This window comes from Dermacentor variabilis, chromosome 6 (genome assembly GCF_050947875.1).
Source record: "Dermacentor variabilis isolate Ectoservices chromosome 6, ASM5094787v1, whole genome shotgun sequence".
Taxonomy (NCBI): domain Eukaryota; kingdom Metazoa; phylum Arthropoda; class Arachnida; order Ixodida; family Ixodidae; genus Dermacentor; species Dermacentor variabilis.
Window position 1 is genome coordinate 66,660,652 of NC_134573.1, and position 13,778 is coordinate 66,674,429.

Below are 13,778 nucleotides of genomic sequence, written 5' to 3' on the forward strand. Positions count from 1 at the left end.
GCACGAGCGCCTCAGATGCGAGAGAGTCTGTCTTGCACAGCGATTAACAAATGGAGAGTGAACGCCTGCTGCTTCACCTGTTTCACCGTGCCGGCAGCCAGCGTCCGAGCGTAAACTCGATACAACTCCGCCATGCCGGCCCGCCTAAGAACAGGCGCATACAACACGCGCTATGAAATTTCTCCTCTGTAGTGTCAAGGGAGAGTCAGATATTCAAGGAAAAAAAATCCCCCACGTTTCCTCTCTCGCACCCGCTCTTAATCGCGCATGCGCACGAACGCCCGGCGCCTGCAGAAGTGCCACGCCCCGCTATACTTACGTCGCCCCCCGGAGCCTCTTTTTCGTGTGCGAGATTGAGCCAAGATCGCCGGCTCACCGTCGCACGCTTTCACTCGCACATGCAGCATACGGCGCGCGGCGAAGATTTTATCGCCCGTGAACTTTATACGAAACCTTACGGCGACAGCGACGCCAATGGTAGAAATGCGCCTGGATAGTCATTGCTATAATAATAACAACGAAAGACGACGTGAAGCCGCTAGCTTCATTTCTTCAGTGCCGTTGTTTTGGGTGAACGAGTGCGGTGTGTTGCTCTCACCGAGCACGCGTTTCGCCACCCCTACCGCAGGTCGAGGACATCGAGTCCAAGCTGGACCAGCTGATGGAGATGTACATGGAGGACCGGGCGCGACTGCTGGCCGTACCCGCCGTGCCTCCGCCAGGGCTCAGCCTGCGTCACCAGCCGCCGCCACCACCGCCACCGTCAGCGGCGCCTTCCATGGCGCCCTCGCCACCGCCTCCGCCCCAGCCACCACCTCAGCCACAGCCACAGCCGGTGAGCGGGGCAGCTCCGGCGCCGCCGCGAGCCACCCTGCTGGACAAGCAGTGCAGCGAGCCCAACACGCCGGTCACCAAGACCTTCGAGCGGCCCACTGTCATGCAGCGTGGCAACTCGGACTTGGGTACGCGGCTGAGGCGCCGCAACCAGCAGAGACTCCAGGCCGCCGAGGCACCCATGGAGGACCGGGGCGGACCCACGACGGCCGCGTCTTCGTCGATGGCCAGCACATCGGAGAGCGCGGCGGCCAGCGACGACGAGCCGAGCGGAGCTGAGGAGGAAGACGTGAGCGTGGTCACCGTGTCCGTCACGGAGACGGCCGCGCTCCTCAGGCCGACGCTGCACAACTTCTCCTCCGCCTGATTTCCAGGCCGGGACGTCGCGGGGCGACGCCTCCTGCTCGCGCGCGAGTCGGCGGCGGAACGCAGCGCCGGTGCGCCGCCGACCGGAGGCCGTCACCCGCGCCGCCCGGCTACACAGAAGGCGGTCGTGATGACGCGGCACCGCATACCGATCGTGACCACGATGCTGCCCTTGCGCGCATCCTAGCGCACCCTGTTTCACGACGCGATTTTACGGGAGGCCCGTGACAAAACGCGATGTTTCGCATGAGCACGTTCTCACTCGTTCAACTGCCGCTAAACGACAGTCTGACCTTGCCCCGGCGGTGGGCGCTTTGCACCGAAGGTTACGCACCACCGCACCGTAGCAAAACAGTTTGTTTACTGATTCGATCGACACTAAATATTTCCGCTACTGTGGGCGACACGAATTCGCAGAAAGCTGTATAGAAAGAATTTTGTTAGACAGTCACGTAAAATTTCAGGATTTACCCTAAATTGCCACAGCGACAACGACAAAGGTGTTAAAACTAGGAATCGGCACAGCCTAGTCACACGACTTGTTTAAGTCAGGCGAATATCGCCATATTTGATGGTCCACTAAAACAAAGTGCTGTGCGTTATGAGAGGCCTTCACATCGATGGTGGTGCTCCGTATGTAGTTTCGCCATTGTGTTCAGCCCTTGTGTAGGCGAAATGCGCCAGTCTTACTGTCAGCAGAGTGGCCAGTCTTGAACCGTAAATTCACGCGAGAACAATGAACCGCGCTCATTGTAGTTGCTACCTTTACGGTGCACTACGCGAAACACTAAACAGCCAAACATTCCGATAGCCTGAGTGGTTTGTGATGACGGTGCTTGTCAACGATTCAGACTGATGCACAGATTTTCTAGTATACGAAAATGTGTTTGCGATAGAGTGGTGCTTAATGGTTGTTCAGAGGACATTGTTCCCATTTGGTAGTTCTTTCAAAATATATTTTGTATAGGTATCAAAACTAAAGAAGCTTGCGACCAAATTAGAAAGAAAGGCTTTATTAACTAAAGCTTTGCGTATAGTACGATGTGCTCAAATGTTCTTGCCTAAAGGCTACCTTCATGTCCACACCTGCATACAGTGGATGCGCCGGCTATTCTGTCTCCTTGACTACGTGTTTATTTGCGCCTTTTAATCGCTCATGCTGCTTGTATTTCTGCTGTTCGCTGTACTGCGATGGGGGTCCTCATCAGTCGCAGTTCTTGAAGCGCAAGAGGTTATAAGTGAGGGCAAATATTTTATGCCTCATTTTCGGGGGGGAAGGATAGCTTTATGTACATGATTTTTTTGTTAGCTGCTGCTCAGTGTGTCAAAAACTCTCTAACCACGCGATTCACTTTCACGACGAATTTATGCTATGTAGCAAAGTTAGACTTCCGCGTTACTCACCATTCCTGCAGCTTGGATTTTAGAACTTTAAAGAACCCTGTTTCTCACGATACTCTGTGATGATTTTTCACTGTGGTTTATGAATTACTTACTTTTCCAGTCCGCCAGTATTGGTTCCTTAAATTTTCGATTACAACGTCATCAACAAACGAATATGTGACCTACAATGTTGTCAAGATTGCCTTATGTTCGCCAACAATGCGGTCCCCGTAGTTAAAGCTGTATTTAGCGTTAGGCTGCTTGCTGCCACGTTTTAAGTGTCGGCTTGCTGCCACATGAGAAGATGCGTGACCTCAGTGCTTATTATTTCATTACAAGAAGAAACATGCTAATTCAAATGCATGCCTCAAATAAATTAGCACTGTGTCCCGATTAACTCAGCTTTGACCGAGCACACACTATGCTCATTGATTGCTTGTTCGGTGGCTTCTGTTGAGAGGCGCAGTTTCAGGAGATTGTAAGACCATGTTTTCCATGATATTCGAAGTAATCTACGGAGTGCGATTGAAGACATAATAAATGTTATCATCATCTGTCTTATAAATAAGCTAGCATATGTTCGTTCTACCGTATTTGTTTGCAGGAGTGAGTTTTTGCTGTCAAAATGTCGCTCGAAGCATAATTGAAGCACCCCTCCTGCAGTAGTCTGTTGCAGTGCATCTATGATCGCATGCGGCAACAAAATTAGTGCGAAAACACACATTTAAAAACAACCTGTTTTGTTGCACGCCTCATCTAGAGGAGCTTTTGACCAGCGCACCTCTTGTAACGCTTAGCAGTGCCAAGACGGGTTACCGGCTTGGAACCCTGCTGTTGCGGCAACCGTAATTACACCATCGGCACTTCGCAAAGACTACACTTCTCCATAGGCACAGAAGTCCGTTTCTACAGCCTGTTGACATGGGAAACTATATAGCAGAAGAACGAGGATCACTTCTTAAATCCAAACTTGTTCTCTTGAAAAGCATACTTCGCTTTCTTTGTGTGTGTGTGATTTGATGGGAGGTTGTCTTCCACTGCACTAGATGTCAAGTTTGTCGCGAAATATTCGGCACAAGGACTTAAGTGTCTCCACGTTTTTCTCACTGTTTCAGGTGTACTTTTGTTAGAATAGGCTGTGCAAATTCCAGCAGTATTTTTTTCCTCAACCCTTTAATTAAAGCGACAGCACAACGAGCGCTATCACAGATTTGCTCTCAGCATATTTTTCGGGATCGTGACAACATATTGACTCCTATCATACAGAAGACCCGACATTTTTAATTAGAGGGGCACCTCATATATTTAGGTCTGTTGAATGCGCTGTGCTCCACTTAACTGCTTCACCTAAGAATCCAGCAAAATCTGAGTTGCTAGCTGCAGGCGCATGGAGGGTCATCGTGGACTCTGATCGCAATTTATATGAAATACGTTGATTTCTCAAAATGACAGGTTGCAGAATTTGTTGCAGTATTTCTCACTCTTACACGGAAAATGAAAAATAATTTATGAAAAAGATACGACACAATTCCACATTTATTTTACTGTGTTTAGATCTGTTATGTCTACAATAAAAATGCCCAGCATTTCAGATACCGTGGGGGAAAACCCAAAGTGGAACAAGAAAACGAGAGAAAGAAAATATTTGAATAAATATTTTAAGGCCTCGCCTCATGTACAATAATCTAAGTCTCTGAAGCAACAGGTTGTTGCAAAACCAGGTTTATACCAAGATTAATCTTCGCCGCCTGTGTGGACACATTAGAAACCATCCCTCTTCCCGAAGACATGCAAACCCGCGGAACTGTTTCGCATCTTATAGATCTAATCATTCATTCAACATACTGAATAGCACATCAAAGCAAGGAAAGGCCGTAGGTGCATCTTGAGTTCCGCTCGAATCTCATTGGACGAATCGCAGCTCAAGCAGCACTGCATTCAAGTATAACAGAAACTCGGAACCGTTCTCTTTTGTCGAAGGAAGTGCTTAGAAAATAGAGTATTTCGATCATGCGCCAAAATATCAAATTTCATGACAACTCTTTCAGTGAAATAGCAATCGAGAGGGTAGAGCAATATCTGAAGCATAGTGTACAATCCTGCGAGTAATTCAAAAGTAAGCGTCTCCACTATGCCCGGTAATCTGACAGCTGCAGAAAACCTCGGTATACCAAACTAAATAGTGTATTGGTTATCGAATTTATTGCTGCGGTCATATCGGCTAACTGTTGAGTATGTTTTTTTGTTGGCCTTTTAAAATCTGCCCTGAAAAGAATAATGCCATTGTAGTCAGGCTTTCAATTGGTCCTGTGATTAAAAAAAATCATCTGCGAACTTCAAGGGCGTAGCTCCTCAAAACAGCCCTGGATCCACCTGCGCTATTGTTGCCTCCAAATAATAACAGTCGATTGTTTATCGCTGCCAAAGCCATTGTAAGTAATCTGCGCATCAGAGCCATTCATCGCGTGCTATATTAGCGGCGTTGGCCTTGGTTAGTTTCAAATGAGGATTATACTGAGGAGCCGCCTGCAGTTCTGGCAAGGCATTTGTATTTTTATAGCTTCTCCTGGCTTGTTTTTTGAAATATGAATGTGGCGTTCATGTCATAACTTCGAGAGGGAGCTTCACATTTCGCAAGAAAGCGAGAAATGCTGAGGAATTTATTTATGGCACTTTGAGATTGCAGTTTGAAAACCAGCTGTGAAATCATATGAGCGAAAGTGCCGATATTGCATTGTGTATTGTTTTAATGAAAAATGAGGTTCAATAATGACGACCATCTTTTTTACTTTTGCCCTAAATGTAACGAATTCAAATAATTTACCACTGTCAGGTTTTTTTAACACTGTGGCGACTTTTTGTCGTCTATCCGCCGTTACCTCTCTCTCTCTCTCTTTGTGCTAACATTTCAATTTATTACTCCCCGGTCTATGAATGACGTAATTGTCAGATCTGAGTAATTTCATTATGGCCGATGTAGATACATTAAGTGTGGGCAAGCTATAGCTTAGGCTCACCGCGTTTACCTCTCAGTCTGCTATTGTCAAATGAGCTGCTAAGTTGTCGAATATCGAAGAAATGTGAAGCGCATGCTAAAAAGTCTCGACTAAGTGAATTGGCATTCCGAGAGGTGCGATTCTCAGTTTTTTTTAACATGACAACAGTGGTCGGTAATCATCGACCAATTACGTTGTAGCACGATGTAGGCGCTTGAGGAAGCACTCATACACCAATAACCGCACTAAATATTCCTCTTGCGGCATCAAATTATGCAATTTTTCGGTGTACACTCTTATTGGCTTTTCTCATTTCCTTGCTAAAAGTTATAAATTACAGGTATACCTTGTGAACAGAATATATCTGTTAGAAACACACAATAACAGTGCCCGGAATTGGGTGCAACACATAACTCACGCTCTTTGAAAAGGTGTCACGGTTGATACTTCTTCTTGCGACTTTCGTAGTTATCACCGTTGCGATGACAGGAGAAGAAGCTATATGTAAAAAGCAGTTACACAAAAAATGTGAGAAGTTTCAACACTTCAGAATTTTACGATCAAGCAACTGTACTTCTAGTTCTGACCAGGTAATTAAAAGACGACACGCATGTGAGATTACGTGGTTAGGTGTAAGTACATATTGCTCTCAAAGCACAACTGTTACGATTGTTGTGCACAGACGCAGTGTTGATTCTGTAGAGACTTCAGCGCTAATTCACGGAAGAAATCTTCGCTATGTGGAGATGGTGATTCACAGACGCTAGCCAAATGCTTCGCTATTGTTTCGCTCACCATCCCACTGCACTGAGCTTACGCACGTCCCAGTCGCAACGTTTGTTTAAGTAAAAGCAGCATTGAGGGCCCGAGCCAAGATTCGCCTATGCTCAACAGTAAGCCGCTTCGACAATATTAGGTTTACGAAAGCAGCACCGAAATCTTCACCAGTATGCTGATTTGGTACCCCGACAAGCAGGCCTCCCACTTGATAGTGAATCCCCTAATTGAGCAGGTGAGTCTCAACGAGCTTTCATAGGTCGCTCCACATGGTGCTGGCTGCACTCAATGTGCAACACTTCTTGCACGGCCGTTTCGGCAGGTTCTACGATCTAATTCTGCGGATTGCTTCTCTGCCAGCCAACAATAATGATTTTTTTTCTGCCGACTAGACCTAGAGGCAATTGATTTGAAGAATCATTCTAACTAATATCTTTGAAAACTTCAGAAAATAACTGGCGGCAATCTGAGGCGTTAAAAAGCATTCAGAAGTAGCAGAAAACCGACTGCGCCAATCAGTAAAATCGTCATCGTAATAAAAATGGTGAAGAAAAAAAATTATTGAATGTGGTCAATATTTGTCTGTTCAACTTCTTTAAGCTATAACTTCTTCGATATGTCGATTGAAGTTGACGGACTAGGAATTTAACAATAAAAGAACGAAACTTCGTGTTCTTTATACCCAAGCGCGCAAAGTTGAGACAGAGCCTGTGAGAGTTTCATGTGTAAGTCGTGTGTGGTTGTGAACACATACCCGTTTTTGCGCCTGCTGACGCCGCGTACATGGTACCTGAAGAAAGCACGTTCTGCAACAGTGTTTGCAGAATAAGAGGAGAAGCCGAGGCTGCTCGCTTTGACTTTGTTACCCGTAACTGCCGTGAAGCTTCGTGTTTGTCCCTAATAGACCATCCTCGTTTCTTACCGTTCATTCCTTCAGAAACTGCTACACTCTCTTGCTTACAGGCACCTGGCATGCTACGTTGTAATCACGCTCTCGAAAGGGAAAACTTCAGGAGTAAAAACACAAGAAATCTAACGGTGATTTGTAATGCGTTGTATGTGTCTTACAGGGCACTGAAGAATAAATGCGACACGGTTAGGAATGACGCTCAGGGAAAACGTTCACTTCGAATTCAGGAAATGCACACTGATTCAAGGCGTTGTTTGTTTTGATGCTTTTATCGCACTGAAAATGTAATCGAGAATATCATGGATTGTAAGTGTTCTTGAATAATTGCTTCTTCCTGTGTGCGACCGAATGACAAAAAGCAGTAAATTTTTTATCATTGCCTTCTGCGCATAGAATTTGGTCTTTCCTTGTGCAAAAGAAATGCAGAAAGCGGGCTGCTATTTATATTAGATAATATGTTCCAATATTGCTGAGACTAAAAAACTAGTCAGGAGGAATATGATCTATTCGTTGATTTGTTACTCAAAAGGGCAGATCCTTTTGAGTGTACCCTCAAAATTCTAACGAAGGTCACGGTGCGCCAGGAAATGAAATTTACTTTCAAGTATGCAGCTTTCGAGTGCTTTTGGTGCACTGGTTTGATGAACTTTGGCTGTGAGGCCTACGGTAGCTTGTTGTTGTGTCCCTAACAATTATACTTACGCTGCTCGATAGCCAGGAGTGGTTCTATCTCGGGAGCATAATTCCGTTGTTGAACCAAGAGAAGTCCTGACGGATTAGATGAACGATAGTTCAACTTAGCAAATTTCCCAAAATACCGGTCTTGAAGAAAGCGCACACTAAAATGAGACTCGCAGAAAAATTATTTTGATATCGAATGCTACAACCCATTCACCGTCTAATCTGCTTATTTCTAATCTCGCTAAACAGACGTGATTCCTTTGTCGAGCACAGGGCATGTCAGGACCGGCCTGGTGTTTGTATGCTGCCCTGTCAGGTCGTCTCCAAAGGTGATTTATTCCGCTCTCCATGCTTGATTTCTGTGCCTAATGTCATGCACTATGCCCTATTGACAAGCCCAAAGTGCATAGTACCAGCACTTCAGCACTACGTAATCATGCGTGATGCCGCTCTAACATGCACCTAGCATCTGAATTTTCGATACAAGCATCGTCTGTATCATCGTTGCCTATGTAAAGGAGCCCGTGCACCTTGGTTTCTCTTCGTTTTTTGAACATTTGAAAATTTGTGTAATTCCGTCTTATATCACTCAAATTACCTCCCCACAGAGCACGCTTTTCTACGAAATGTGACCATACTGAACTCTCCCTGCTAATAAAAAACTGTGGGGATGCTTTTCTCCTTTAACATTTCTAGGAAAGTGCGCTTGTCAAACACCCTTTGTCGTGTCACCCATTAATTCTTCAAATGTCTTCGGCATTGTACAGTGACGTAACTTTCCCAAATGAAAACTGAAGCGAGTGTAGGCCCTGCGGAATAGTTGCTACATAATTAGCGCTCCTCAAGTACCACGCGTTGGTGTAGCGTCAGGTAGCCGAAAACAATGAGCTCGTAAAACAATCATAACTTAAAGGAGAATCACCAAGATCTTTTTTTTTTCTGAATGCGCGGGCCTTCAAAGGAAACGCAACTTTTAGGGCTCAAGTTCACAGAAGCTTACTAAAGACATATGAGCTGTAGACGTGCTTGAATACGTGCTACCTAAGTTGTTGTTTCAGGGAGAAAGGACGGAGTACAAAATTGAATGAGCAAATACTAAGTGAGAACGTGTTTTCTTGTAAGCAGTGTTCGTACGCAAGCCCCAAATTAACGATGCTATAGAAATAGCTCAGTGGCTGCTAAGCACAAGAGTTGAGGTGATATCTTGTGTCTGTTCGTTTCGCTGACATCACTTTTCTTTAAAGTGTGCTGTCTTCTCGGAGTGGTTTCTCTTCAACAAACGAGTATGAAATACGCAGCAACTTTGACAGTTTAGTGAGGTTTGCTCCAACGTCAAATAGATGAATAAATAAGGAATTTATAGGCGGCTCGAAGGCAGCTCACTGCTGCGTTCAACCATGTGTTACATTTTTTTTTTTTAGAATTGAAGCTTCAGTGTTGATGATTTCCATTCCTCGTTATTCCAGAAAACATTGAACCTACTGGATCGATTCCTTAGGCGCAATCAAAATATATCGTAAAAGGCTGACTGCAACTTTAGGTGCTGCAGTTTATGAAAGGTTAAATATCTGTCGGTGTAAAATGAAACCAGTATACATTTTATAGGGTCTTCGCTGCGCACCAGCGCTTTCAGACCATCCGTAATGCAGGCAAGTTCAGCTTCAGTCATGCACTGTAAAGGTGTCAAAGGAGATTTTTGTTCTAACTGTGCTGGCTAGCTTCGCAGTGAGAGCTTCAGGAAATTATGGTTCTCTGTTCGTACAGGCGTTCTGTGTTCGCACCAGAGCACGGCCGACCTCAGACTGTTGAAACAGTGTCTGCTGCCTTTAAAGTTGAATTTGAACCACTAGGCGAAATTTGCTAATATTTACGACTCCGGAAGATGTACTTTCTCAATGTGTACTTTCTGGCGGACAGCGCAATAGACTGCACAACACAAAGAAGGAGCTTATTACACACAGAGGCGAATTTGATACGTTTAGCCATTAGGAATAGCCATTAGGAATGTTAGACGTTCAAGTATAGGGGGCCCAACAATCTTGTTAGCATCCGAACTAGCCAAAGAAATAGGCAGTGCAAGATAAGTTGAAAGCAGCCTATAACATAATTTGTGCACATGGCAGCTTCATGTTCCACACGCCTGATTATAATATTTCATGAGAAAGAAATGTTCGCACACATTGTATTTTCCTAGTGCAATGTTTATTTACTACACCACTGAGCGCCACTGAATCATATAAGTTAACATTGGTAGGGAAGTAAGATCTTTCATTCACCGTACGTGGCGAGCGTGGCGACATTGAAACGTGAAAAGAGTATTTCAACTCGTCATTTACCTCTAATCGTGCCTTTTAATACAATCGGATGATAGGGCTTTCAGGCAAAAGCAGACAGGCTGCGGTTACTTCTTTAATTATATTTGTTACTACTTGAGAGAAATACTGGCAAAAAATAATTTAAGGCTATCCTCTGGTCGTGAAAACCCTGTTGAAAAAGTGAAGGGAACTTGCAGCGTTAGCTTGATTTGGGTAATGTAGTCAGACACATGTAACATTAACAGTGCCTTTGCGCATTGAAGACTAAGAATTGACAAAGATTCGAACTTGAAAAGCTTCCTGGCACCGCAAGCAAAATACGGCAAACACTGCTCTGACACCCTTCCGAATGCCAGGACTTCTGTAATATTTACAACGGCATCTGTTTCCTAGAACGAAAATTAGATGCTGTGCACTAATTTCTGCGCTGTGCTTCACTGTATGGTTTTATTATTACATTTCATTATGACTTTTCTGTTCACGTCAGCCGTCTGTCGTATTGTGCTTGTCAGGTTAAAGCAGTTTAGATATAGAAAATAGTTTTTATTTCTGAAGGTCCTGAAAATGCCAACACTGGATTGCAAATGCTGCGTACGTGGCGAATGTCGCTTTCATATGACGAGCGAATATGTTAAATGGACGTGTAGGAAAATCCTTCCATTTGGTGGGAAAGTGACCCACAAATCGTCGTAAAATTTTTGGGCATTATGGTAACCCTGTACCCATAGGCTTCCATTCTTTCTCCTGTCCTGGTGGTCTTATTCAGTTATCTTGTTTCTTAATAGATTATCAGCATGGTCTGACTATCTTACGACCGTTCTACAAGATTTCCTGAAACTTTTGGAAAGCGGTAAACACGTTGACATGATTATTAATAACTATGTGAGCGGAATATCGAGCCAACAAACGGCAAAGGATAAGATAACTGATCCCTGGACGAAGCAGCGCTTACGACTGGATAAGATGTGCACCGTCTGGCAAGCAGGAAGTTATAAGGCTGGTAGAAAAGACTCAATGGCCAAATTCCCAATGCTTTTCGTTCGTAGATTTCTTTGCCATTGACAAAAAGCATCAGTACTGGTTTCGATTTGGTTGCGGTCGAAATGAGGCCACCAGTTCACCGTAGAAGCTTTTTGTGAATATGGGCTTAGAACTCTTCAGCGAGAAGTTTTCACCGGTAAAGCTTTATTGTTTCTAAATACTTCGAAGAACTCATCGGTGAGCTGATTCACTTGACTGAAACCTTTGAACCGAAAGATTTTTTGTTCATAACTTATGCAACTGCAGGACTCTTTCAAGAGGCCTAGTATCGTTGCATTTATTTTCACATGAGCTTATATAGAAGGGACCAGCCGATTCATCTCACGGGTCTTGTCGTAGACTAGCCACTGCTGAGTTCCTATTACAGTCGGTTGTATGGTTTTGTGCCTTTTTGTATGCCTGCAGCGTCTATTAGAGATGATGTTTTGCACGTGCACGTTATTTAAATCACGACAGTTAAAATGTATCTCGTCAATTTCAAGAGATGATCGCTATTTACATGCTAAGGTGAAACATCTTTATATTGGCCGTCAGCAGATGCATTCTTAGTAAAGGCTTCGTGAATGACTGTGTGCGAAAAACCAGTCGAAGCAAAGCGTTAGTGAACCGGGGCAGGTGTAACTCAGAACATCTTTAGGATGACTTACTAATTAGGGCAGTTCAGTATTTAAAAGAGATATGGTACGTGCCTGCTACACCAAACTAGCTAAATATCCTCATGACGCCATTGTGCAAAGCAGAGGCTTACCTTTGTGAAAAGCCCGTTATGGAAAACTGATGCCCACAAATATCTGCGTTATCTACAAAAACCTGAGGAGTAGCCAGATGAACATCACCAGCATTTTTCCGTATTTATTAAATTATTTATTGAGCTGATGGCCTCTGTGTAAGCAACATCAATGGCAAAAACGGTATTTCGCTGACCACTAGCATACTTCGCAATCATTGGAAGGCATGCAGCACGCCAGCTCTTGGAAACATCTGCTGCTAAAGGAACGAATACCACGAGATATGCCACTGTCACACGTTAATGCTTTAACGCGTCGTTTCTATTCTTTGTGAATCGCTAGATTCATTGCTGTGGTTCGATGAACGCGGACGTATAAAGTCACTAATCAAAACCGTACACGGCTCTCAAATTACGCTGAGTGACACGACCGTTACGAGCATGAGCTTCATCTTGCCGTTATCTACTTGAACACTGTTTGCTTCTGTACTTTCTGTATTTTCTTGTGATAACTTATGTAAAGAAACTTTCAGCTAAACACATAGATGAAAAAAGTTCTAACGCGTCTTCATTCCAAAGAGACCGCGTTATGCTATACTCAAGTATGCGTAGCACCTTCTTTATACAGTATATTGTGTTATAACAACACAATCACTGTAAAGAGTAGAGTTTCCTAGCTCGAAAGTGGTCATTTCAATCACGCATAATCTCTTGTATAGTTGTGTTACTTTTCAATACCGGTGCTTAAATTTATTTTCTAACCACATACATACTTTTAGAGAGGGGCGTAAGGGCTTTTTTATATTCACGAACGAAATTCAGATATTTTGAGGTCTATAATATTTCGACGAACTGTTTTTTATTTACTGACTGCATCGCTTTCTTGCCTTGTGTATTCTGATCTGCATAATGATATTAATTTTATGTTGTATCCCTGCTTACGAAAATACTGCTGTGAACGCTCTCTCTGCTTCCTATAAGGGGAAACGCATACATAAGCGAAAATACCGATTTAAGATTGCGCTTCATGAAGAAAATACCATACTAACTGTTCGTATATGAAAAGCAACATTACCAATAAGTCAAACACTGGCGAATTAAATAGATCCAAAAAGAAGCTTCATTGAAAAAAATGCGCCCTTTTAACATAGATTATCGCCACCTACGCTTTCATAACAGCAGAAGCAATAAAAGCAGACAAGAGCAATAATATATCAACTTAGGAAAAACTCGTTTCGTTTATGACAGCTGTCCCTTTAAAAGAAGCAACTGCGCTGCGCATACTTTCACATATCTTTATCGGTGCTACAGAACCTTCCTATAGGTGGATGCATACTCACGGAATGCTCACCCTCTTTCCGGAAGTGTATTGAAGAACTCACGGTGCCGTAACATTACCTGACCATTTTTCTTGCCGTAGAATTATGTCGTAATGTACTTCAAGGGGATGGCCCAGATGTCTCGCAAGCGATCAATATTACTTAACGTCCGCAGTTCGCCTTCCGAAGATTTACTTACGGCATCTACGTAATTCATGCCTCTGACAAAAAGAATGCTTCTAGCAGGCTTTCCTCTAAACGCATTATATAGTTTCTTAGCACGCAAAAAAAATACGCGACTTGATATGCTGCAACTGCGTCAGTTTGTGACTTTCACAAACGTAGAAAAAGATAAGCTAGGCAATGTACATTAACGGCGAAATATATTTTTGTAACGCAATATTAGTGATGCTTGTGTGTCGTTGCTCG

General features: G+C 43.9%; 1 protein-coding gene across 3 annotated transcripts in view; it reads left to right on the plus strand.

Moving 5' to 3' along the window:
• The window catches only part of LOC142584827 (potassium voltage-gated channel subfamily KQT member 1-like), a 528,313-nt gene extending 519,085 nt beyond the window's left edge, over nucleotides 1-9,228 (plus strand). For all 3 annotated transcript variants that reach the window (XM_075695111.1, XM_075695109.1, XM_075695110.1), the window contains one exon: nucleotides 629-9,228. In XM_075695111.1, coding sequence (XP_075551226.1) covers nucleotides 629-1,201 — 573 coding nt within the window. In that variant the 3' untranslated portion in view covers nucleotides 1,202-9,228. The remainder of the gene's footprint in view (nucleotides 1-628) is intronic.
• The last annotated feature ends 4,550 nt before the right edge of the window (nucleotides 9,229-13,778 follow it).